This window comes from Artemia franciscana, chromosome 9 (genome assembly GCF_032884065.1).
Source record: "Artemia franciscana chromosome 9, ASM3288406v1, whole genome shotgun sequence".
Classification (NCBI taxonomy): domain Eukaryota; kingdom Metazoa; phylum Arthropoda; class Branchiopoda; order Anostraca; family Artemiidae; genus Artemia; species Artemia franciscana.
The window spans coordinates 15,618,791-15,646,384 of record NC_088871.1 but is presented as its reverse complement, the minus strand read 5'-3'; the positions used below and the strand labels follow the sequence as shown (position 1 = coordinate 15,646,384).

The window sequence follows — 27,594 nt, the reverse complement described above, 5'->3', positions numbered from 1 at the left end:
TTTTTAGTTTTTTCAGTTTTTTTTTAGTTTTTAGTTTTTTACCTTTTTTTAGTTTTTTTTTAGTTTTTTAGCTTTTTTAGTTTTTTTCTTTTTAGTTTTTTTTGTAGTTTTTACCTTTTTTAGTTTTTTTCTTCTTTTGTATTAGTGTGAAATAATTCAGACGTCATATGCGGACAAACACGACGTCACTCGACAGACAGACAGACAGACATAACCCACAAACAACTTATTTTTATATATATTTATTCATATTTTTTTAGTTTTCTTTTTCTCTTTTATTTTTCAGTTTTTTCCTTTTTTTAGTTTTTTTCTTTTTTAGTTTTTAGCTTTTTTTTAGTTTTTTACCTTTTTTTAGTTTTTTTTAGTTTTATTAGTTTTTTAGCTTTTTTAGTTTTTTTATTAGTTTTTATTTTTTTTGTAGTTTTTGCCTTTTTTTATTTTTTTCAGTTTTTTTTAGTTATTAGATTTTTACCTTTTTTTAGTTTTTTTTAGTTTTTTAGCTTTTTAGTTTTTTTTTCTTTTTAGTTTTTTTTGTAGTTTTTACCTTTTTTAGTTTTTTTCTTCTTTTGTATTAGTGTGAAATAATTCAGACGTCATATGCGAACAAACATGACGTCACCTGATCCACAGATCCACACACAGACAACTTATTTTTATATATATAGACTAGCTGTTGGGGTGGCGCTTCGCGCCACCCCAACACCTAGTTGGTGGGGCGCTTCGCGCCCCCCCAAGCCCCCCCGCGCGCGTAAGTCGTTACGCGCCATATTAGTTACGCGCCATTGTAGCTGTGTCCCTGTGTCCCACCTGTGAATAGAGATAGATATAAATATATATTTTTAACTACGTACAACATGCGAATATACAACATTCTTCGTTGTCCCATTGTCTATCCATATAAATAGCATTTATATTCCCTGTGTTCCGGTCGTCATTTGTGTCCTGGTGTCCCAGTTTGTATTTTCTCTTTGAGTGTCCCGGTCGTCATTTATATTCCCTGTGTCCCAGTGTCCCGGTCGTCATTTGTGTCTCGGTGTCCCGGTCTGTAATTTTTCTTTGAGGTTGATGGTCGTCATTTATATTCCCTCTGTGTCGGTCGTCATTTGTGTCCCGGTCTGTAATTTATCTTTGAGTGTTTTTTCTTTTTAGTTTTTTTCTAATTTCTAATTTCTATTCAAACAATCCCTGTGTCTCAGTCGTCAATTATATATCCCACCTGTGCCCCCGGCGTCCCCGTTGTAGTTGTGTCCCTGCGTCCCGGTCGTCATTTATATTCCCGGTCGTGATTTGTGTCCGGGTGTCCCAGTCTGTAATTTTTCTTTGAGGTTGCTGGTCGTCATTTATATTCCCTCTGTGTCGGTCGTCATTTGTGTCCCGGTCTGTAATTTATGATTTTTTAGTTTTTTTATTAGTTTTTAGTTTTTTTTCTTTTTAGTTTTTTTGTAGTTTTTACCTTCTTTTTAGTTTTGTTAGTTTTTTTTTTTACTTATGTCCTGGTCGTCATTTATACTCCCTGTGTCCCGGTGCTTTGTTGATTGCTAATCGAACATTCCTTTTGTCCTGGTCGCTTTCTCTTTGAGTGTCGTCATTTATTTTTTTCTTTTTTAGTTCTAAAAGTTTTTACCTTTTTTAGTTTTTTTTAGTTTTTTAGATGAAATTTTTTTTTAGTTTTTTCAGTTTTTTTTAGTTTTTCATTGGTTTTTACCTTTATTTTAGCTTATTTTTCAGTTTTTTCCTTTTTTTTAGTTTTTTTTAGTTTTTAGTTTTTTTAGTTTTTTACCTTTTTTTAGTTTTTTTAGTTTTTTAGCTTTTTTATTTTCTTTATTAGTTTTTAGTTTTTTTTGTAGTTGTACTTATGTCCTGGTCGTCATTTATACTCCCTGTGTCCCGGTGCTTTGTTGATTGCTAATCGAACATTCCTTTTGTCCTGGTCGCTTTCTCTTTGAGTGTCGTCATTTATTTTTTTCTTTTTTGATTCTTTTAGTTTTTTTTTATTTTTATTTTTTTAGTTTTTTACCTTTTTTTAGTTTTTTTAGTTTTTTTTAGTTTTTTAGCTTTTTTACTTTTTTTTATTAGTTTTTAGTTTTTTTTGTAGTTTTTGCCTTTTTTTAGTTTTTTCAGTTTTTTTAAGTTTTTTATTGGTTTTTACCTTTATTTTAGCTTATTTTTCAGTTTTTTCCTTTTTTTTAGTTTTTTTTAGTTTTTAGTTTTTTTAGTTTTTTACCTTTTTTTAGTTTTTTTAGTTTTTTTAGTTTTTTAGCTTTTTTATTTTTTTATTAGTTTTTTTTGTAGTTTTTGCCTTTTTTTAGTTTTTTTAGTTTTTTAGCTTTTTTATTAGTTTTTAGTTTTTTTTGTAGTTTTTGCCTTTTATTAGTTTTTTTAGTTTTTTAGCTTTTTTATTTTTTTTATTAGTTTTTAGTTTTTTTTGTGGTTTTTGCCTTTTTTTAGTTTTTTCAGTTTTGACATCACCTGATCCAGTTTTTTCAGGTGACGTCACCTGATCCATCCACAGACAGACAACTTATTTTTATATATATAGATAGATAGATATATATATATATATATATAATAAACTACAAAATATAACTACAAATACTATATATAACTATATAACTACAAAAAAAACTAAAAACTAATAAAAAAAATAAAAAAACTAAAAAAAGGTAAAAAACTAAAAAAACTAAAAACTAAAAAAAACTAAAAAAAAGAAAAAACTGAAAAATAAGCTAAAATAAAGGTAAAAACCAATAAAAAACTAAAAAAAAAAACTGAAAAAACTAAAAAAAGGCAAAAACTACAAAAAAAACTAAAAACTAATAAAAAAATAAAAAAGCTAAAAAACTAAAAAAACTAAAAAAACTAAAAAAAGGTAAAAAAATAAAAAAAATAAAAAATAAAAAAAAAATAAAAAAAAGGAAAAAACTGAAAAATAAGCTAAAATAAAGGTAAAAACCAATAAAAAACTAAAAAGAAAACAAAAACTAAAAAACCTAAAAAAAGGTAAAAAACTAAAAAAACTAAAAACTAAAAAAAACTAAAAAAAGGGAAAAAACTGAAAAATAAGCTAAAATAAAGGTAAAAACCAATAAAAAACTAAAAAAAAACTGAAAAAACTAAAAAAAGGCAAAAACTACAAAAAAAACTAAAAACTAATAAAAAAAAGTAAAAAAGCTAAAAAACTAAAAAAACTAAAAAAACTAAAAAAAGGTAAAAAACTAAAAAAAATAAAAAATAAAAAAAAAATAAAAAAAAGGAAAAAACTGAAAAATAAGCTAAAATAAAGGTAAAAACCAATAAAAAACTAAAAAGAAAAAAAGGAAAAAACTAAATAAAATTTTCATCTAAAAAACTAAAAAAAACTAAAAAAGGTAAAAACTAAAAGAACTAAAAAAGAAAAAAATAAATGACGACACTCAAAGAGAAAGCGACCAGGACAAAAGGAATGTTCGATTAGCAATCAACAAAGCACCGGGACACAGGGAGTATAAATGACGACCAGAACATAAGTAAAAAAAAAAAACTAACAAAACTAAAAAGAAGGTAAAAACTACAAAAAAACTAAAAAGAAAAAAAAACTAAAAACTAATAAAAAAACTAAAAAATCTAAAAATCTAAATAAACTAAAAAAGAAAAAAAAAGGAAAAAAATAAAGGAGAAAAACAAAACTAAAAAACGAATGTATATACAGACCGGGACACCGGGATACAAATGACGACCGGGACACAGGGAATATAAATGACGACCGGGACACAGGGACACAACTACAACGGGGACACCGGGGGAAACAGGGGGATATAAATGACGACCGGGACACCGGGACAGGGAACGGTCGATTAGCAATCACCATCAACAAAGCTCAAGGGCAATCATTAGAATCATGAGGTATAGATCTGAATACAGATTGTTTTCCCATGGACCATTATATGTTGCATGTTCAAGAGTCGGTAAACCTGACAATCTATTTATATGCAAAGACAATGGGACAGCAAAGAATGTTGTATATTCGCAAGTTTTACGTAGTTAAAACCATATATATATATATATATATATATATATATATATATATATATATATATATATATATATATATATATATATATATATATCTATCTATATTCACAGGTGGGACATAGGGACACAACTACAATGGCGCGTAACTATTATGGCGCGTAACGACTTACGCGCGCGGGGGGGCTTGGTGGGGGGGGGGGGGGGGCGCGAAGCGCCCCCACCAACTAGGTGTTGGGGTGGCGCGAAGCGCCCCCACCAACTAGGTGTTGGGGTGGCGCGAAGCGCCACCCCAACAGCTAGTATATATATATATATATATATATATATATATATATATATATATATATATATATATATATATATATATATGTGTGTGTGTGTGTGTGTGTGTGTTTTTAACTACGTAAAACTTGCGAATATACAACATTCTTCGACGTCCCATTGTCTGTGCATATAAATAGATTGTCAGGTTTACCTACTCTTGAGCATGCAACATAAAATTGTCCATGGCAAAAACAATCCGTATTCAGATCTATACCTGATTATTCTAATGATTGCCCTTGAGCTTTGTTGATGGTGATTGCTAATCGAACATTCCCTGTGTCCCCGTCGTTATTTATACATCCCCCTGTGCCCCCGGCATCCCCCTTGTAGTTGTGTCTCTGTGTCCCGGTCGTCATTTATATTCCCAGTATCCCGGTCGTCATTTGTGTCCCAGTCTGTAATTTCTCTTTGAGCGTCCCGGTCGTCAGTTATATTCCCTGTGTCCCGGTCGTTATTTGTGTCCCAGTCTTTAATTTCTCTTTGAGTGTCCCGGTCGTTATTTATATTCCCCCTGTCCCGGTTTTTAGTTTTTTTTCTTTTTCTCCTTATTTTTCATTTTTTTTCTTTTTCAGTTATTAGTTTTTTTTTCTTTTTAGTTTTTTTTTGTAGTTTTTACCTTTTTTTAGTTTTTTTCTTTTTTAGTTTTTTACCTTTTTTTATTTTTCTAGTTTTTTAGCTTTTTTAGTTTTTTAGTATTTTCTTTTTAGTTTTTTTGTAGTTTTTACCTTTTTCAGTTTTTTTTTCTTCTTTTGTATTAATACTAAAGCCAAAGTTCGAACCTGGAACCTCTCGGACCTGGAACCTGGAACATAACACTTTACCAACTCAGCTACTTCGGCTTGAATACATTCGTTTTTGAATTGGTATTTGATGAAATAATTCAGACGTCATATAATGACGTCACTCGACACACAGACAACTTATTTTTATATATATAGACTAGCTGTTGGGGTGGCACTTCGCGCCAACCCCAAACCTAGTTGGTGGGGGCGCTTCGACACCCCCCCAAGCCACCCCACGCGCGTAAGTCTTTACGCGCCATATCAGTTACGCGCCATTGTAGTTGTGTCCCTGTGTCCAACCTGTGAATATATATATATATATATATATATATATATATATATATATATATATATATATATATATATATATATATATATATATATATATATATATATATATTTAACTACATAAAACTTGCGAATATACAACATTCTTCGTTGTCCCATTGTCTGTGCATATAAATAGATTGTCAGGTTTACCGACTCTTGAACATGCAACATATAAAACAATCCGTATTCAGATCTATACCTCATGATTCTAATGATTGCCCTTGAGCTTTGTTGATGGTGATTGCTAATCGACCATTCCCTGTGTCGCCGTCGTCATTTATATATCCCCTTGTGCCCCCCGGCGTCCCCGTTGTAGTTGTGTCCCGGTCGTCATTTATATTCCCTGTGTCCCGGTCGTCATTTGTGTCCCGGTGTCCCAGTCTGTAATTTCTATTTGAGTGTCCCGGTCGTCATTTATATTCCTTGTGTCCCAGTCGTCATTTGTGTCCCGGTGTCCCGGTCTGTATATACATTCGTTTTTGAATTGGTCTTTTTTTTAGTTTTTAGTTTTTTACCTTTTTTTAGTTTTTTTAGTTATACCTCATGATTCTAATGATTGCCCTTGAGCTTTGTTGATGTCATTTGTGTCCCGGTGCTTTGCTGATGGTGATTGCTAATCGAACATTCCTTGTGTCCCGGTCGCTTTCTCTTTGAGTGTCCCGGTCGTCATTTATACTCCCTATGTCCCAGTGTCCCGGTCGTCATTTGTGTCCCGATGCCCCGGTCTGTAGTTTCGTCAGTCGAAAACATGACGTCAGTCGACACACAAACATGACGTCACTCGACACACAGACAACTTATCTTTATATATATACTAGCTGTTGGGGTGGCGCTTCGCGCCACCCCAACACCTAGTTGGTGGGGCGCTTCGCGCCCCCCCAAGCCCCCCCGCGCGCGTAAGTCGTTACGCGCCATATTAGTTACGCGCCATTGTAGTTGTGTCCCTGTGTCCCACCTGTGAATATAGATAGATTTATATATGTGTTTCAAACTACGTAAAAATTGCGAATATACAACATTTTTGGCTTTCCCACTACTGGAAGCTTTCCGTTTCCAATTGCCAGCAATTGATCTGAAAATGTTTGACCAGAATCATCGTTTTGCAATCGGACACGCATATTTGTAGTTAATTTTAATATTTTTACGTGTGCCCATAAATTAGAATTTTTCAGGCAAGCATTCATTTCGTCTGCAGGAGTTAAACTACGTAAAAATTGCGAATATACAACATTCTTGGCTTTCCCATTGTCTGTGCATATACAAAGCCGTATGCACTAATAATGACGTCATATGCAAACGCTTAGCCATTTATTATTTTTATAATTTTTTAGAATATTCGGAAATACTTTTTCAATCAATTCATTTTTGGACGTCACTAAACTACAGAAATCAGCAGGTAGTTGTATACGTCCTGAAATTGAGTCTATCGTATCATAAATGTCTTTTTGTTCCGACGTTAACTTGTAAATGTTATTTTGTACATACGACAATAGATCACTCGTACTGTAACTTTGTTCACGATCCAATTCTACACATGTCGAAACAGCAGCGATACGGTTAGGTGAAGGCATTCCCAAATCCTGAAGAGGTTTGTTTGCCATACGTACGCACAAATCTTCTATAATAACTAAAAGCCATTTATTATTTTTATAATTTTTAAGAATATTCGGAAATACTTTTTCAATCAATTCATTTTTGGACGTCACTAAACTACAGAAATCAGCAGGTAGTTGTATACGTCCTGAAATTGAGTCTATCGTATCATAAATGTCTTTTTGTTCCGACGTTAACTTGTAAATGTTATTTTGTACATACGACAATAGATCACTCGTACTGTAACTTTGTTCACGATCCAATTCTACACATGTCGAAACAGCAGCGATACGGTTAGGTGAAGGCATTCCCAAATCCTGAAGAGGTTTGTTTGCCATACGTACGCACAAATCTTCTATAATAACTAAAGTGTCGTTATAAATTTCTGATGTAAAATCAAAAGTCATTTCTGACGTCTCTAACTGTTTTCGATGGAGTATATCTTCGGACATTTTTTACTTATATTTTTCCCATAACTCTGTAGGAGCTGATGGAGAGCAAGTGTACGAATTTGACTTGGGGTTGACGTTTCGCACGCGTCATTGATGCAGTTATCCCAGTGTTGGTCATTCTCCAATAAATTCAGAGCTTGGCATGCACTACGGTAAGTGTCATGTATAGTACCGTTTACAGTTCTCAAATACTCAAAGGATGTCGGACCGGGTACATTCACCAAAAGCAGGCGTAGAAAGAAGCATTCATGTTGATTGGGGTGAACGGTGTAGAGTCTTCCTATCGTGGTATCTTTGAAGATGGTAGGTTGGCCGTAAACCCACTGGTTATCTACTTCGATGGTGGTACCGTTGCCATTGTAGGTTTTTCAGTCATTTTACAATTAGAAATTTCTCTTTCAACGGTCTTCTTACAATTAAAAATTTGTCTTTGAACGATATTCTTAAATACCTGTGTCCTGGTCGTCATTTATATTCCCTGTGCCCCGGTCGTCATTTGTGTCCCGGTATCCCAGTCTGTAATTTCTCTTTTTTCTTTTTTCAGTTTTCTTTTTCTTCTTTATTTTTCAGCTTCACTATGAAATACATATCTTCTATAATAACTAAAGTGTCGTTATAAATTTCTGATGTACAATCAAAAGTCATTTCTGACGTCTCTAACTGTTTTCGATGGAGTATATCTTCGGACATTTTTGACTTATATTTTTCCCATAACTCTGTAGGAGCTGATGGAGAGCAAGTGTACGAATTCGACTTGGGGTTGACGTTTCGCACACGTCATTGATGCAGTTATCCCAGTGTTGGTCATTCTCCAATAAATTCAGAGCTTGGCATGCACTACGGTAAGTGTCATGTATAGTACCGTTTACAGTTCTCAAATACTCAAAGGATGTCGGACCGGGTACATTCACCAAAAGCAGGCGTAGAAAGAAGCATTCATGTTGATTGGGGTGAACGGTGTAGAGTCTTCCTATCGTGGTATCTTTGAAGATGGTAGGTTTGCCGTAAACCCACTGGTTATCTACTTCGATGGTGGTACCGTTGCCATTGTAGGTTTTTCAGTCATTTTACAATTAGAAATTTCTCTTTCAACGGTCTTCTTACAATTAAAAATTTGTCTTTGAACGATATTCTTAAATACCTGTGTCCTGGTCGTCATTTATATTCCCTGTGTCCCGGTCGTCATTTGTGTCCCGGTATCCCAGTCTGTAATTTCTCTTTTTTCTTTTTTCAGTTTTCTTTTTCTTCTTTATTTTTCAGCTTCACTATGAAATACATATCGCCGAACCTTTGTTTTTTTTAACTAAAATCTGGTAGTCATTGATGACCTTATCCAAGTCAAAATCCCAAACCCAATCATCATCGCTATCATTTTCAGTTTTAATATGTTTTGACTCTCGCTGTCCAGGTGGATCTTCATCTAACTGCGCGGTTTTGCGTTCTTTAGCCTCAAGCCTGTTTCCTTGCTGTTCTTTTGATTCCTCGGCACGCTTTCTTTTCTGACTTTCTCTATCAGCAGCAAGTTTTTTGGCATAGACTCTTTGAGCATCTTCATCAGTCATTGTAAACTTAAACATTAATAGAATTCTACGCGAACATATGTCTTATATAACTTGAATGACGTCACCTTCAAAGCAAAAATGATGGCAACTAATTTCATGACGTCAGCCGAAACATGACGTCACCTGATCCACGATCCACAGATCCACAGACAACTTATTTTTATATAGATAGATAGATAGACTAGCTGTTGGGGTGGCGCTTCGCGTCACCCCAACACCTAGTTGGTGGGGGCGCTTCGCGCCCCCCAAACCCTCCCGCGCGCGTAGCGCCCACACCAATAGCTAGTTTTCAATAAAAATCTGGATTAATAAGAGACTGGCCACCCTTTCGCTCCCAAGGTGCCAAATGAAGCCGAACCGAAATTTCAAGATGGCCAATTTAATCATAGTATTCTAAATACTTTTAAAATATATCCCAAGAGGCAACATGATATGCAGCATTCTAGGGTGTAAAATTGTTTGAATCAACCAGTGTGAAAAGTAAGGCTTTATGCATACGTTCAGGAGAAGCAGAGCACCGACACTCTGCCCAACCCAGTCTATTTTATAGCAATTTTCCATATCTTTCTAATCGAAAGCGGCTATATTTTTCAATCGTTAAGCATCGTTATCTCATCGTTATTTTAATCGTTATCATCGCACTGTTTACTTGCGTTTTACTATAGCTACAAAACAATGACACATTGGAAAGTTTCTTAATTGATTTACTTTTACACCCTTATTTTATCAATCAACTTCTAAAGACGCGTTAAAGTTTTCCATTCGAAGATTCTATATACTTAGAGGCGGGGGGGGGGGAGAAATCCAGGTTCCAGATAAGGCAGTAGAACTCTGCACTACGCAATCGATTCTGTGTTTTCAGTTAAGGAAAAATTGTAACGCTTACATTTTGAATGAGAGGGTGGCCGTCCCCCTTTCATTTACGGTTATTTTCCTCGGGTTTAAAGCTCACTTTAAAAGATTTAATAATTTCTGTTATATTAATTTTGCACCAAAGGTGCGGCTACACCGAATATGCTGAGTATGATTGAATGACTTTATATTAATGAATGATATATATATATATATATATATATATATATATATATATATATATATATATATATATATATATATATATATATATATATATATATATATATATATATATATATATATATATATATATATATATATATATACATATATATATATATATATATATATATATATATGTATATATATATATATATATATATATATATATATATATATATATATACATATATATATATATATATATATATATATATATATATATATATATATATATATATATATATATATATATATATATATATATATATATATATATATATATAGGGTCTATAATTAGGGTCTTTTAGATTTTCAGAACCCCAAAAGGATTTTTAAATTAAAGTACTCTTTAATAGGTTCTCTTAATGCAATACCTTAAGTTCACTTCAATAATGCACTCAGCTTCTTTATAGCACCCAAAGTGTGTGTGTGTGTTGTCATTTCTAGGATTTTGTCTGAAAACGGTCAATGCCCCCTAAGAAATCAATAAATCGTATGCAAAACTGTAGGTTAGAAAAAAAATATCTGACATATTTTTGAAGTTATTATAAAATTTCAAAGTTGAAAGGGTTTCATGGGCGTCAGGTTCGGTCACACATCCCCCCCCCAATCTAAGATTTAGAAAAACACCTTTTTTGGTATTTTCATTATAAAAAAATGGGAAAACAGCAAATTTCTTCCCCCCCCCCCCCCATAGTTTAAAAATTAATTCGCCCCACCCCCCTAGATTTTCAAAAATTGACGCCATTGAGTACTCCCCAAGTAACCATTTTTTTTTCTTTGAGTTGCAGTCATTCATTTCTTATCTTGACATTGAATCATTCGATTAACATTGATTCATTTATTCAACCCCAAACAGCAAAAGACAGAAAATTCTGCAGGAATTAAACAGAACTCTAACGGGGGTGGCAGTCCATCATCATCTGGGCAGCATCTGCTTGTATTCGACAGAGAAGATCACGGGTTTCAGATTAATATTGAGTCTTTAAGAGTGGATACTTGATCATTGACGCCCATATCCACTCTTTCGACAGCTAAAATAGCAGATGAAATGAGGAATAAAGGCACTGAAGCTTTTATAAAATATCAACACAAATATCCGCTACATTGTTCCTAAATATAAACATAATAAAAGGCAGTGAGGCGAGCTGGCACCGTTTGCAAAAGAAGAAGTCATTAAAAACCCTCATGAGGATTTTTACCATAAAAATGACCTCAGCTTATTCCCCAACGTCACAGGAGATGAAAAACCCCCAAGACACGAGCCGCGCGATATAAGAAAAATATTTGACATTACAGATACCATTTTAGCCGTCTCATCACCGATATTAGATAGTCTTGTAAGAGAGGGAGAAAGGAAGAGAGAGAGAGAGAGATGGAGAAAGAGAGAGAGGGGGAAGAAAAGAGAACGAAACGGGGAGAGGGAGATGGATAGAGAAGAAGCAATGGAGAAGCAAGAAGGATAGAGTGATAGAGGGTGACAGAGAGTAAAAAGGAGAGAGAAAAGGGAGAGAGAGAAAGCGAGAGAGAGAGAGACATACAGATAGACAAAGAGACAACCAGACAGTTAGACAGAGAGAAAGAGAAAGGTAGAGAGAGAGAGATGACAGAGGAAAATAGAGGTGGTCGAAAGTACCATGAAATGGCTATTTGCTGTTCAACCATGGACAGAAAAAACAATGAAAATCACTCTAAGGATTTAAAGATAAATCAAGCGGTGGGGCAGCCTCTCCCCTTCTTTTGGAGTCTTCCTACTTGTTTTAGCAGAATTTTATTCATAGTTTAGGAATGGGTGCTTGATCACTGAAGTTCAGCCCCATTCTACAGACAAATGAAATAGAAGAAGACATGAGGAATACAGGAACTGCATGGACAGTTTCTAAAAGATATATATCAACCCAAATATTCACTAAACAATTGCGTGATAAAGACATAATAAAAGGCAGAGAGGCATCTGGCATCGTTAATTCAAAAAGAGGGAGCGAAACAGTCTGATGTGTATGTACCGCAAAAACGACCTCCATTCGTTCTCCAGTGTCATAGCAGACGACGACCCTACAATGCGTCAGCACCAAATTAAAAGACAGAAGATTTGTTGGCACGGATACCATTTTAGTCGCGTCTTAATAGATCTTAGATAGCATTCTAAGAGAGAGAGAGAGAGAGAGAGAGAGAGAGAGAGAGAGAAACAAAACGAGGAGACTGAGAGAGAGAAAAGGAAGGGACAGGAAAAACGGAAAGAAGAGAGAGAAAATGATATAATTTAGAACTCCAATTTTACATTTACAATTTCGTTATTCAGGTTAACCTTTTCTTTTCATGTCTTGTAACGAAACTAACTTTTATAGTTTCTTAAATCAACTTTTCTTGTAACATGTGTCTTATAAATGTTATTCAGATTAACATTTGAGGAGTTGCATTATTTTTTCAAACTACCCAGGCATTGGTCAATAACTGTTTTCACAAGTATTCAACAGAATAGGTCAATAAATATGGAAAATGCAACTTGTTTTATTTTAAAGAGGCATGCATGTCTCAGTTTTTAGAAAAAAGGAAAATATAGAACGATGACAGTAGATTATACAACTAAGAACGCTAAAACTTAATAAATAAAGCTAAAAAAAAATAAAACTAGAACTAAGAATTTATTTCTTTTCTTTTTAATGTTCAACCGTAAATCTAAAATTCAAACGTAGATTGTTTCAATTGCATATCATTGTTCCGAACAAATCATGTGTTAGTTGTTGGATCAGTTTTCCTTTCGAGACATTAAATATTCTAATTGACCATAAAACAGTCGCTACTAGCGTTTCTGAGTTCAGAAAAAAAGATAAATTCTAATAGCAAACAAAGCTCGATTTAAACATTTCAATCCTATTGTGTAAATAGTTCAAGTCCTAGATATATTTTTAAAATGAGAAACCCTAATTATCTTGCACTTGTGACTACCATGTTAACCTATGGGTCATTTTATGACGTAGGCTATATTTGGATTTTTGTATCTACAAAGTTATGGTAGTCTGTTACCATCGCTATTTTTCTTCCAAGAAACAAATCAACCAAGGCAAGCGTAACATTCATCCTTATTTACTTATTATCAGCCTAGGCATTCAACACTCCTAAATCCCTTAAAAAAGACAGTTTTTACAGCTCAAGAAAGAAGATGGTTCTGCACTTCCGTTTTTTTCTTTTATTATCTATTTTTCTTTCTGTCCTTAAGACGGATGAGCAGAGGTCTAGGCCAAAATATTTGAACTTCCTTCTTTCACTGGCTGTAAGCCACCTCACTTTTCCAAAATTCCTCATATTATTAGCACACAGGCAGTAAGCACGAATTTCTGCAAATAATTTAACCATAATAACTATCTCAAAATGTTGCTGTTTAACACTGGCCCAATCAACACCATGTTGAAAGGGGCAATGGATTTCTAAACTTATTATTAAATGTATTAGTAGATCCAGCATGGAGGGGGCTCCTGCATGATGAGAACAACCAAAAAAAGTAGGCAATGCCTCGTTTTTAGTTTTGGATACCAAAGACAGAACAAAATACTGGTACATTTAAACGAAACGACTTAAATGATGCTAATAGAAGTGGCCAACAGTTTAATAAGCCATCGGAAATAGTAACAATATTTGTGTAGTATGTCAAAGAGTATATACTTTTGCGGTGGAATCATCCGATGACGAGACCAGTGTTGAGCCATCCCTGAAATACAAAAATGATGTCTATAGTGGAATTTAGAAAACAAAAGTTAACTGACAACAGATACTCAAAAGGCGTCACGTGGCAATTTTTTTCGGATTGATATTTATACCAGATAGCCAAATAATTGATTCTCATGGTGGCACAGTGAGTTTCATCTCAGGTTGGTAATAATATTTTTCAAACAGTTCGTGGTAACGAACTGTAGTAAGGAGCGACCTGGCTAAGTTACGAGCCTGAGAAAATTTGCCTTATTTCGAAAAATAGGTGGACACACCCCCTAAAAGTCATAGAAAAGTCATAGGTGTGATAAAAATCACACCATCAGATTCAGCGTATCAGAGGACCCTATTGTAGAAGTTTCAAGCTCCTATCTACAAAAATGTGGAATTTTGTATTTTTTGGCTGAAGGCAGATCACGGATGCGTGCTTATTTGTTGTTTTTTTTTTATTTTTTTTCCCCAGGGGTGATCGTATTGACCCAGTGGTCCTAGAATCTTGCGAAAGGGCTCATTCTAACGGAAATGAAAATTTCTAGTGCCCTTTATCAGTGACCAAAAAAATTGGAGGGCACCTAGACCCCTCCCACGCTAATTATTTTCCCAAAGTCACCGGATCAAAATTATGAGATAGCCATTCTATTCAGCGTAGTCGAAAAACCTTATAACCATGTCTTTGGGGACGACTTACTCCCCCACAGTCCCCGTGGGAGGGGCTACAAGTTACAAACTTTGACCAGTGCTTACATATAATAATGGTTATTTGTAAGTGTACAGACGTTTTCAGGGGGATTTTTTGGTTTGGGGGGGGGGTGAAAAGAGGGGGATATGTTAGGGGAACTTTCCTTGGAGGAATTTATCATGGGGGAAGAAAATTTCCATGAAGGGAGCGCAGGATTTTCTAGCATTACTTAAAAAAAAAAACAATGAAAAAATAAATATGAAAAGTTTTTTTCTACTAAAAGTGAGGAGCAGCATTAAAATTTAAAACGAGCAGAAATTATTGCGCATATGAGGGTTTACCTCCTCCTCGTAATACCTCACTCTTCACGCTAAAGTATTTTTAGTAATTTCAACTATTTATTCTACGGCCTTTGTTATTCAAGGGTCATTCTTAAGGAATTGGAACAGAATTTAAGCTTTAGTGTAAAGAGCGAGGTATCGACGAGGGGTGAACTCCCTCATATACGCAATAAAACATACGAATATAGAAGTTTGTTACGCAAGTTAATTCGTAAATTACGTATATTTTTTACTAATGAAAATGTTCGTAAAAAAATTAAAAGTTCTAGTTGCCTTTTTAAGTAATCAAAAAATTGGAGGGCAACTAGGCTTCCTCCCTCTCTCCTTTTTCTCAAAATCTTCCGATTAAAACTATGAGAAAGCCATTTAGCCAAAAAAAAATTAATATGCAAATTTCGTTTTAATTATTTATGTGTGGAGAGCCAAGATCAAAACATGCAATAATTCAAAAACGTCCAGAAATTAAACAAAAAAAAAACAAGTTTTTTTAAATGAAAGTAAGGAGCGACATTAAAACTTAAAACGAACAGTAATTAATCCGTATATGAAAGGGCTTTTCCTCCTCAACGGCCCGCTCTTTACGCTAAAGTTTTTTACCGTTTTAAGAAGTAGAGTTAAGAGAAAGAGTCAAACTTTAGCGTAAAGAGCGGGCCGTTGAGGAGGAAAAGCCCCTTTCATATACGGATTAATTTCTGTTCGTTTTAAGTTTTAATGTCGCTCCTTACTTTCATTTAAAAAACTTGTTTTTTTTGTTTAGTTACTAATCAAAATCCATATTAGTCTCTTACATAGATGGGCCCGAAGCCTAATTTAGGAGAGGGGCTTTCAGTAGCGTATAAATTTAAGAAGAATTTATTTTTATTTGTTTTTTTTGCATGCAGCAAGTTGGATATTCAGAGAGAAAAAAAAACAGATTTCATTTTTTAGATTTTCTTTGGATATTTTGGTATAAGAAAAAAAATCAAGTTATTTGATAATGTTGAACAAGAACATGATATACGGCAGATAAAAGCAGATTTAGTTTCAACTTTGACCAATATTTTGGTAAAAAGTATTCGACCTGGATTCCTAATACTTTTATATTTTCAGGGGCATAAAATTATTTTCAATTTTCAAAATTTTTCCCGCAACAAGTAATAACTCTTAACATTGCAAACTCTGGCTGATGAACCAAATTTTACTATCGGTTAAGTTTTTAAGCCGTTGCTTCATTAAGATTCGTCCGATTTTAGAACTTGAGCGCGAAATAAATCAGAGATTCACCTTAAGAAGAATTATTCTGACATTAAAATCAGCCAATAAGGGAAAATGCTTCAGCCCCAGAGTACTCTAAAACAGGACTTGCACTATAGCTCAGACACAATTAAGAGTAAGACTCGAATCCGAATCACCTTGTAATTCGCCTCCACTCTATTGCATTCTTTTGATTAAAGCAAATCAGCCCTTGGTGAAGATCAATTCATAGATCTCGCAGTCTAAATCAGACAGAACTTAAAATTTGACACAAAAATCGGATGCAAGAAATCGGCAAGAGCTCTGGTGATGAGACATTTGTCTTTAGTTTTATCATCCAATCCCTTCTGCTGATGATAACTTGCAAATGTTTGTCACAAGAGGCTGCTCAATTTAGAGAAGTAGTGTTGACAGTATTTTTCACAAATTTCAACCCCATTCTTAATTGATTCAGTGTTTAGGTTTCTACACTTTTAAAAGCTTATACATAAAGTGCAGGGAGCAGTTTTGCATCGTCTTAATCCAAGTGTAAGACGATTAGAAGACACTACGCATTCCTTTCCTTTAACAGCCTCCTTATTAGTCCATACAAGACGATTAGAAGAGACAACGTCTTCCTTATTTTCAGAACCAATTAAATAGCCAGCTCGTTATTGTGTAATGCTTCAACGCTAAGATAAATAAAACATAAGGGACATTCTTCTAAGTTGTTATTGACGCTATTCGACTTATTATCTCAAAGATGTGGGTAAAATTGCCCATCATTGCCCAAGGGCTAAACATCTTTATTATTCTTATTTGACAATTTAAGGCCAATCATTGTGCCAATTAAGATATGTCTATAGGGAAGACGAAGTCGGATTTCAAGTCCACATGCCCCAGCAAAACCATAAAAGTTCAAATTGTAAATCTTGACAGGCATTCCTTTTTGGTAGAAAAATAGAGAATAAAATGACGTCAGGTCGGCTGTAGTAATTTAAAGTGCGTTATTCAAAAGTTGGTAATTCCAAAGCGTCATTCAAAAACTAAAGACATAGAGGGTAAAATAACGCCAGGTCAGTTGCAGCAATTCAAAAGGCATTATGTGACCTAAAGCTTTTCAGGTACTATAGCCAAGCTCCCCAAACTTTGATGAGGGATAAAATTTTCTTAGGATACGAAAAATCTTGCGCCTCTTTGATGAGCTACGAAAACAAAAGATCTTGAAGGAATCATGTCAAATTAGGGGCAGGGCAGTTGCTCTTCTAAAATTATCCTCATCTTATATATTTTGGAAAATACCTTTTTTGGCATTTTTATTGAATAATAACTCCTTTTTTTGTATTTAAAGATATCAACGGAACAATGAAATAGCCCCCCAATTCTCATGTTTCGAACATGCATTTTAGCACTGAAAATCATTGTAACATTAGCGGTATACACATTAATCGATCAGCAAACTTACTATTTTGCTTTTTCCTGCCACCCACAATAATCAAATATAACACTAAAATAATAAATAAATAAAATAAATGCAAAAATCTTTCGTAATGATACAAGAGAAAAATATGATCAAGTCTATTGTCGATTATTGATAAGTCTTGTTGTTAATGTTATGTCTAAGTCAAGGGTAAAAAATTAAGAGACAAAACTTACACAGACAGATCCATATTCAGAATATTTGAGGTGTGTCCAAGTTGTTTTTTAATAACTGTATTTGATCTAGCATCAATAGTTGCAACAACACCATCCAATGAGACGGTATGGAGAATTGCTGAATTTACTAAAGGCGACCACGCCAGTCGAACAATTCCATCAGGGAAAGATAAACTGGAGCGCTCTGACTAAGAAAACGTTTTACATTAAGGCCAGTAATTATCTCAGGGTGGTGTAAAAATTACCCATATTCCAATTTGATTTAAACACCATCTTGGTGAAAAATGTCTATAGCCGCCTCAGACCATTATATAACTTTTCATCAAAAACTGCCACAAGAGATAAACACTTCTAACAGAAGTTCAAACTTTTTACAAAAAGGAACTTTCGTAGTTACAAGTCATTACCATAGCTGGTAATTTTTAATAAATATTTTCCGAATGAAACATGAGATATTAATTTTCAACATTTTGCAAGTTATTTGTGGCAAAAAAGGGCACACAAAACCTTGCGTTACTAAGGCTGAATTATAATACCACCCATTATGAGGAAGGAGGTGGAAGATTGTTTCAGTTTCAAAGGGCAAGACATGGAAAACTTATTCTGAAAAAGCTTTTCAAAAGAATCGCAATATTGATACCTTTGCAAGAAACACAAAATAAAATTGTAAACAAATCATCACAACCTCGGGGAAAAACGTTCAAAGCTATCCAAAAATGTTTCCCAAAATCAAGATGATAAGGGCGGAATACAGTCTGGCTTTCTAAAGGCAAAATTGGGAGGAGAAATCAAAACAAAGAAAACTAAAATAAAATAAGAATAATGCTAGAAAAAAAAATAAAAATCTAGCATTGTGTCAAGTTGTTTTTAAAAAGTGAAGATATCGTTGTTCCAAAGAAGAGAATTTTCAAGACAAAGCTTTCTTCAAGAACAAATGTATTAGTTCAAATACCCGAAGTCGTGTCTTATTAAAGCATGACGCCTCTAAAGCTTTTAAAAGAAAACTTTTTGATAGCAGATAGTTGATTAATCAGCATTTGAAACACGAAACATATTAAGGCTGCACTAACGTAAGTGCTAAAGTCCTAACTATAAATTCTAAAGGTCAGGGAGGCTTCATAGGGATCAGTGCCTTGAATTTGTGGTTTGATTTTTGTTTTTTGTGGTAGAACATATCTTATCTAAAGTTCTATTTGAACCGCTTTCTCTTCCATTTGAAATTTTAAGCAATGTAATCAAAACTATGAGTAAGTTCGGGTCTGAGTTAAATCCTCCTAAATGTAACTCCTAGTATTTCCCACGTTATTTTAACATGTGATTTATAGAAGATTTATGTGATTTATGGTGGATCGTATTAATAAAGGAAATTCGGGGGGTGTGGTTAATAATACAAAAAAAAATTTCATAATTTTAATAGGGAATGCCCAGAAATTCGAGAAAATTTTGATTTTGGTCAAACCCTGGAAGTTGCACAAATCAAATTGGTCGAACCGTTATATGAATTTTTATCTGAAAGCATCGACCTTCGAACAGTATTTACTACGTTGGATTGTTGACGTTATTGTTTTGTTTTTGTTAGGATTAAGACATGATTGTTTGAAAAGATATTCATATATTCATTTCATTTATTCATTTTTATCAAAATGCATGGACCTTCGAACACCATTTACCATTTTGGATTTTTGTTGTTATAGTTTTATTTTTGTAAGGATTAAGACATGATTGATATTCAAATATTCATTTTTATCAAAATGCATGGACGTTCGAACAGCATTTACTATGTTGGATTTTTTTTATTATTTTCGTTAGCATTATGTACACTCTGATACGCTCATATTAGCTTTGAGGGACAGAAGTGACAGAAAAGAGCTAATTTTTTCAAGATAATTATGCACGATAAAAAGGCAGTATAGTCTTGGCAACTCTGTCAATGAAATAAAATTCTTAACTTGAAAAGAAGCTTTGGTAATACATGGTTATCATTTAAAAAATGATTCATCTTATGTTATAAAAAATAATTCGATGAAATGAAAGCTTTAGAATCCTCTACCCCAATATTTTCTGAGGGTTATCCTTTTGAAACCATGTGATTTACTTTTTGTTTTGAATAGCATAACAAAGTTAAACAAACCCTTAAGAAGCGAACTTAACCAAGTCAACAAGAAATAATAGAAGAAATTAACTCCTCAATTTTATTCCTAGCCTTGCCTTCACACCTGAAAACCAAGAGCGTAAAACTTGCAGCTCGAGTCGGACTCGAGCTTCGTGCTAGATCTGACGAGTAACTTGTGAAAGTAACTTTATTTATGGAGTAGCTTTATTATGAATCGACGTTGTCTATTCAAAAAAGGAAAAGAAAAAAAAGAAGATCAATTTTGGTCTTAATTCTAAAGCAGTACCAGGAATGGCTAAAAGCACAAAATTTTTTGGGAGCTCCTTCAAAACCCCCACGAGTCAATCCGTTTCTCTGAAATCTTCCCAAAAATGAATGTTATCAAAAAAAATAATGATTTAAATTTTTGTGCAAATGTCTATGTATTCCACCGTTTATTCCCGGGTTAACGAAGATGATTTTGGTCTTAGTTCTAAAGCGCTACTAGGATGGGCTAAAAGTACAAAATTTATCTGTGTATAATGGGGGATGTTGAACTAATCAAAAGACACCATTTAAATCCAGGTTGGCAAAATGGTACATCGCAGTATCTCAAGAAAGGCTAGAGGTACAAAATTGAAATTCTCTGGATATGCTTTGGGGATGCTGATCTAATCAAAAGACATTAAGTGTACGTAAGCTGTCAAAAGAGCATACCAGTGACACTTCAGGAACGGCAAGGTTACTAAGTTTTAACTTTCAGGGTATGGTGTGAGGAGGAATAAAATTAAGTCGAAAGACACTATGTTAATCCAAGTTCTCAAAAAAGGCGTATATGCAAAATTCCTAGAACGGCTAAAAGTGTTAAGTTGACACTTCCAGGGCTTTTAGAGGGGGATATTGAACTAAATCAACAGGCATTATGTGTGTCCTTATTTCTAAAAGGTTGTACTTGTAATGTCTCAAGAACAGTTAAGGGTATGATAAGTATGTTAAATAAGGACCAGTTAAGGTGTGCCGTATTTGAACCAGACACAACTAACTGACAAATAAAAACGGAAAAAGATTTTAATTAAGAGCGGAATACAACAGACTGTAACACTTCCATTAAGTTAAATAAGAAAACATAACATCACAAAGCACGTTCAGCCAATTGCTCACATAATAATCAAAACAAAAATGAAAAGGAATTATCTTAGCATGGCACCAATAGTGCAGTAGTATCAACACCAGTGTTCCGCGGCGTATGCAAGAATTTTGAGAATCAGACACATTCACTTCCCAAAAATTAGGCCTTTTGAAAGCACTCAAAGGAGATAGACTTTTCACCCACTTATTACGTCTTAAAAGAGGCTGAGAGAGTAAATAAATTATTTAAAATATGCTAAACACCGTGAAATATGGACAAATTTTACTCAGTTTCTTTCCGTTTTGCAGAATTTCTTTTACGTTCTCCCCAATGATTCAATTTCCTATTTTTGAGAAAGTGAAGAATCGTTGATCCCAATATTTCTGTATATATATATATATATATATATATATATATATATATATATATATATATATATATATATATATAAACACTTGCTAAAAGTAAAGCCCTCCGTTTTCTCTAGTAATTACGGTTTTTTATCTTCAAGTAATATATGTGGTTATTAGTTTTGTTTTTTATTAGGATTTGCTATGCAAGCTTGTTATATTAGCTTTTACTATACTATATCAGTGTTTATTAAATTACGCCCATGTAAAGTATCATGGCTGCAGTGTCAGATTCAACCTAATAAGGCGAACACAAACTCTAGCCTATATAATAGCTGAAGATTTAAGAACGAGTTTGAAAAAAAAAACAACAGAAAAACAGTGTCAAGTGGGGAAGAATTACAATTTGAGCTGATTCAGGCAATGATAACTGTTATTTCCTTTATTCTTTATAGTAATAAGTTACAATAACACGGCACTTACTGATACAATAATAAGGCAATGACATGTCAATGAAACAATGAAACATTATTGTGAAAACAAATTTGTCAGAATTTCAACAAATAGCGTCGGATAGAAATAAAAACTGCCCCATTGGAATCACTATAAACAAAAACCCCATATAGGACAATTACAGTGCCCATCTTAAACAGCAAGGAAAATCAGTTTATTGCGTGGGAAGTGGAGTTGTGGGCTATGTTGGCCTCAGGCGGCTTTGCACTGTAATCAAATAGAAATCCTTCCTCACTTCACAGTTTTCTGCAAAACACCTTTTTAAATTTATGGTTACTATGGGCAGAACTCCGCGTCCTTTGTTAGGTCACGGCACATGCCACAACCATGATATGTTGTTAGAGTTTAAAGTAGTATTTCAGGCTACTTTGAGTATAATTTTGGAAGAAAAGCTAGGATCTAGGATAAAAAAAAAACATCCAGGCAATTAAAAAACAGCCTAGACCTGAATTCCCATGTTCGTCGCAGAGTATGTACCATACTCTGTACCTTTAATATGTACCATAACTACTTATAAAAACAAAAAGCATCAAAAAGAAAACTTCAAAAAACAAAAAAACTTAAATGCTCACCATCGTGCTTATATCCCATATTGTCAAGTTTCCCATCAAGGTTCCTATTGCTGCAAGGTGATATGAAGGCGGGGAAAACGATACTGCTTCTATAGAATCACTGGCGTCCCTGCCACAGCTTACTTTACAGATATCCTGGAAGGAAATATACAGATTAACCAACAACTCCACCAAAGAATTTGACTATGGCGTGTATGTAGCTCATACGATCCTTTTCTAGAAAGATTTTTTCCCCTTTTATTATCCAAAGGAGGTAGTAGTTTATATATTCAACTTGAGACTATACCACTTTAATGATAACTTTGGCCTTTCCTTTTTTAACTATTTGATCCTAAAAAAGTGCCTTGTACATAGTTTTGACCTACCACCGAAATAGGATGACTGCACATTCAAATCCCCCTCTCCCAACCCTCTCGGATAACAATCGTGGACAGCGGGACAAAAAATGTTGCATTATTTTGTGAGGTGGTTCAAATCTTTGGGCGAAAACTCGAAAACAATCAACATATTTGATTAGCAGACGGAAATCCAACTTGGATTTTTCTCTATTTTTCGAAATAAACTTCAACGGGGAAATCAAACAGTTCGTGGTAACGAACTGTAGTAAGGAGCGACCCGGCTCAATAGTAACCAAAACTCCAAAAAATGGAATTTTGATATCAATAGCTACATCAAAAGAATCGCATTTTAATGCTGATTTTAAATATATAAGTTTCATCAAGTTTAGTCTTACCCATCAAAAGTTACGAGCCTGAGAAAATTTGCATTATTTAAGAAAATAGGGGGAAACACCCCCTAAAAGTCGTAGAATCTTAACGAAAATGACACCATCAGATTCAGCGTATCAGAGAACCCTACTGTAGAAGTTTCAAGCTCCTATCTACAAAAATGTGGAATTTTGTATTTTTTGCCAGAAGACAAATCACGGGTGCGTGTTTTTTTTTTTTTTCCAGGGGTCATCGTATCGACCAAGTGGTCCTAGAATGTCGCCAGAGGGCTCATTCTAACGTAAATGAAAAGTTCTAGTGCCCTTTTTAAGTGACCAAAAAAATTGGAAGGCATCTAGGCCCCCTAGATGCTCATTTTTTTTCTCAAAGTGAACGGATCAAAATTGAGATAGCCATTTTGTTCAGCATAGTCGAAAACCATAATAACTATGTCTTTGGGGATGACTTACTCCCCCACAATCCCTGGGGGAGGGGCTGCAAGTTACAAACTTTGACCAGTGTTTACACATAGTAATGGTTATTGGGAAGTGTACAGACGTTTTCAGGGGGATTTTATTTTGTTTGGGGGTGGGGCTGATGGGAAGGAGCTATGTTGGAGGATCTTTCCTTGGAGGAATCTGTCATGGGGGAAGAAAAATTCAATGAAAAGGGTGCAGGATTTTCTAGCATTACTATAAAAAAAACAATGAAAAATAAACATGAAAACGTTTTTTCAAATGAAAGGAAGGAGTAGCATTGAAACTTAAAACTAACAGAGATTATTACGCATATGAGGGGTTCTAAAAATACTTTAGCATAAAGAGCGAGATATTTAGGAGGAGATAAATACCTCGCTCTTTATACTAAAGTATTTTTAGTAATTTCAACTATTTATTCTACGGCCTTTCTGATTCAGGGGTCATTCTTAAAGAATTGAGACAAAACTTACGATTTTGTGTAAAGAGCGAGGTATTAACGAGGGTACAAACCCCCACGTATACATAATAAAAATATAAGCTTATGAAAGTTTGTTACATAAGTTAATTCTTAAGTTACGTATATTTTTTACTAATAAAAACGTTCGTTAAAAATAAAAAGTTCTAGTTGCCTTTTTAAGTAACCGAAAAATTGGAGGGCAACTAGACCTCCTTCTCCACCCCTTATTTCTCAAAATCGTCTGATCAAAACTAAGAGAAAGCCATTTAGCCAAAAAAAGAATTAATATACAAATTTCATTTTAATAATTTATGTGCGGAGAGCCAAAACCAAACATGCATTAATTCAAAAACGTTCAGAAATTAAATAAAAAAAAAACTAATTTTTTTAGCTGAAAGTAAGGAGCGACATTAAAACTTAAAACGAACAGAAATTACTCCGTATATGAAATGGATTTTCCCTCCGCAATCCCTCGCTCTTTGCGCTAAAGTTTTAATTGTTTTAAAAAGTAGAATTGTGGCAAAGAGTCAAACTTTAGCGTAAAGAGCGAGGGATTGCGGAGGGGACAACCCATTTCATATACGGAGTAATTTCTGTTCGTTTTAAGTTTTAATGTCGCTCCTTTCAGCTAAAAAATTAGTTTTTTTATTTAATTACTTTAAAAGTAGAACACAATTAGAAATGGAACACAAATTTGGCGTTAAGACGGTAGAACAAGGAAAGGGAAGAAAATAATGGGTGTCTCACCTCACAGAGAAAAAGCATAAATACGTAAGTAAGTAAGTAAGTTTATTTGTAATCCGTAAACGATATAAAATAAATGCGGAGTAAACAACGAAAAAACTAAATAATACAATCCAAAAGGAAATAAGAAGGAAAATACAACACAAATAACATAATAATATCCACCGAATCACTGATCTGGAAAAAAAAATAAGTGAGAAGATTTGAAAAATCAATAATAAGCTATTTAAAAAAATTATTAGATTTAAGGCTAATCATCTTTATTTGTGGCCAATGCTATATTTCCTATGTTAGAAAGTCGGGAATAACTGCTGCGTTTTAAGTGATTTTGCGCTGTTTTTTTTTCTTTTGTTTTTTTTTTTTTGACGAATCCTGAGTTATAAAAGAAAATAATGTTGGTTTCACTTTTTCTATATATTTGTTATCTATTGTGGATAAAAAGAAATCAAATTATTTTAGTTTTTTGAATAAAAATTTAGTAGATGGGAATTGGAAGAAGATATGTTTTCAGTTGATTCTGCCAGCATTAAAAAAAAAAAAATATTGGTTAGAAAATTATTAATTTTTTTGTTCTTAAAGGTGCAAAAACTATTATTAGTTTTCAACATTCTTGTTGCAGATTTTATAATCTACAACGATTACAGCAAGTGTCTCATGTCTATCATAAATTAATTAAATGCAAATGCAAAAAAAATAAAAGTTAAACAATTGCTTGATTTTTACTTTATTTTCCCAATGTTTCCTACTTGGTAGCGTTATTTTGTCCGCCAATAGGAAGAAAGTCCTAATATTGATTGGACTTTTTTATATCATTATGATTTTCGGATTGAAATACAAAAATGTCAAGAACACCGTTGAGCTATGAGGAAGAAACATATATTAAGAAGGTGGCTGAATTTAAAATACCGAAAAATGAATATTGCAGATTCAAGGTTCATTCTATCGAGTTCGTTCTTACGTTTTGGATTCCAGTGCTGATTTTCGGAATAAGAAAGTTACCAGATAAGCAGCAGGGTTACAAGAAAAAAGTGTTAACATTAGACTGTATGATTCTGGAGTAGGAAGTCTTTTTCCGCGAGGCATAACCTTCTATTTCTTTCTACCGATACCACAAGGGGTATGCATCCTATTTGGTACAACTTACCTTTTGGATGAGCAAAAGGATTATGGTGTCAGTCTTGTCTGTCGTATCTGGGGACATTATCGGCATTGTCGTAGGCTCAAAGTTGTTATTGATTGTTTTGTATGAAAGGAATATACAGTGACAAATTCGAAAGCTGCAAGGAACTTCACTTGAGCCAACCGTTTTTCTCTTGTTTATACACGATAAATGCAACAGTCATGAGACTAAAGCTCACCATTCTAACGAACTACAACAATCTCTATATGATTTCTATTACAGTTTACAACTTCGGGCTAGTTAATCAAGGATTGAGTTCAGGCTGATCTAAATTAATTTAAAAGGAAAAACAACTCTTAAAAACTAAAAGAAAAATAGATGGGAATCAAAGGTTTTATTTTTTAAAGGTGAAAATCTCCTCGAAAAGTTAAGTCCTTGGGTCTTCCATTTTTTGCATATTATGGGCTGTCTCTTTCTGGGACAGGGCAGACCCACAGCATTTTTTTTTGGGGGGAGGGCAATGTGACAAGGGCACCAATGAGCAAAATCTGGGGGGGGTAATGTGACAAAGGTGATAATAATTGACCAAATTGACAAATTTATTCTAAAAAAGAGTGAAAATAAGAAAATAAGAGCTAAGAGCTCATATGGCGCTTGTGACGAGGCCGGAAGACCCAAGAGCCAAGAGCTCATATGGTATGAGCTCTAGCAAAATTCTAGGAATCAATAGAGGCTTAATCAAATCATAGGCTTAATGCCGGTCTGGATTTAAAATAAGAGCTCTGAGTCACGAGGTCCTTCTAAATATCAAAATTCATTAAGATCCAATCACTCACTCGTTATAAATACCTCATTTTTTCAAATTTTTCCTCTCCCTTCAGCTGCCCAGATGGTCTAATCGAGGAAAACGACTTTAACAAGTCAATTTGTGCAGCTCCCTGACAAGCCTACCAATGTTCATTTGTCCTAGCACGTCCAGAAGCACCAAACTCGCCAAAGCACTGAACCCAACCCCTAACTCTATCCATTTTCAATCCGATTCGGATTGAAAATGGAGCATCTGAGAAATAAGATCCTTCTATAAATCAAGTTTCATTAAGATCTGATCACCCATTTGTGAGATAAAGATACCTCAATTTTCACGTTTTCCAAGAATTCGTAAGTTACAAATACCTCATTTTTTCTAATTTTTCCTAACTACTCCCCTCCCCCAACTTCACCAAAGAGAGCGAACCCGGTCCGGTTATGTCAGTCACGTATCTTGGACTTGTTTTTATTCTTTCAACCAAGTTTCATCCTGATCTCTCCGTCCCCCCCCCCAATGACGCTGGATTCGGTCGGGATTTGAAATAAGAGATCTGAGTTACGAGGTCCTTCTAAACATGAAATTTCATTAAGATCCGATCACTCCTTCGTGAGTTAAAAATACCTCATTTTTTTCAAATTTTTCAGGATTAACACCCCCTACTCACCCAAATAGAGCGGATCCGTTCCGGCTATGTCAATCTGTTTATTTTTCCCATCAAGTTTCATCCCGATCCCTCCACTCTAAGCGTTTTCCAAGATTTTAGGTCCCCCCCCAACTCCCCCAAATGTCATCGGATCCGGTCGGTATTTACAATAGGGGTTCTGAGACACGATATCCTTCTAAATATCAAATTTCATTAAGATCCGATCAACCGCTCGTAAGTTAAAAATACCTCA

The 27,594-nt window shown here is 34.1% G+C and overlaps 1 protein-coding gene across 4 annotated transcripts in view; it reads right to left on the bottom strand.

Moving 5' to 3' along the window:
- Positions 1-13,722: 13,722 nt before the first annotated feature.
- LOC136031050 (angio-associated migratory cell protein-like) overlaps positions 13,723-27,594 on the bottom strand; it is a 45,596-nt gene continuing 31,724 nt past the window's right edge. For all 4 annotated transcript variants that reach the window (XM_065710263.1, XM_065710264.1, XM_065710262.1 and 1 more), the window contains exons 7-9: positions 22,384-22,518; positions 17,728-17,915; positions 13,723-13,840 (exon numbers count right to left, since the gene is read on the bottom strand). In XM_065710263.1, the coding sequence (XP_065566335.1) occupies positions 13,780-13,840; positions 17,728-17,915; positions 22,384-22,518 (384 nt within the window). In that variant the 3' untranslated portion in view covers positions 13,723-13,779. The remainder of the gene's footprint in view (positions 13,841-17,727; positions 17,916-22,383; positions 22,519-27,594) is intronic.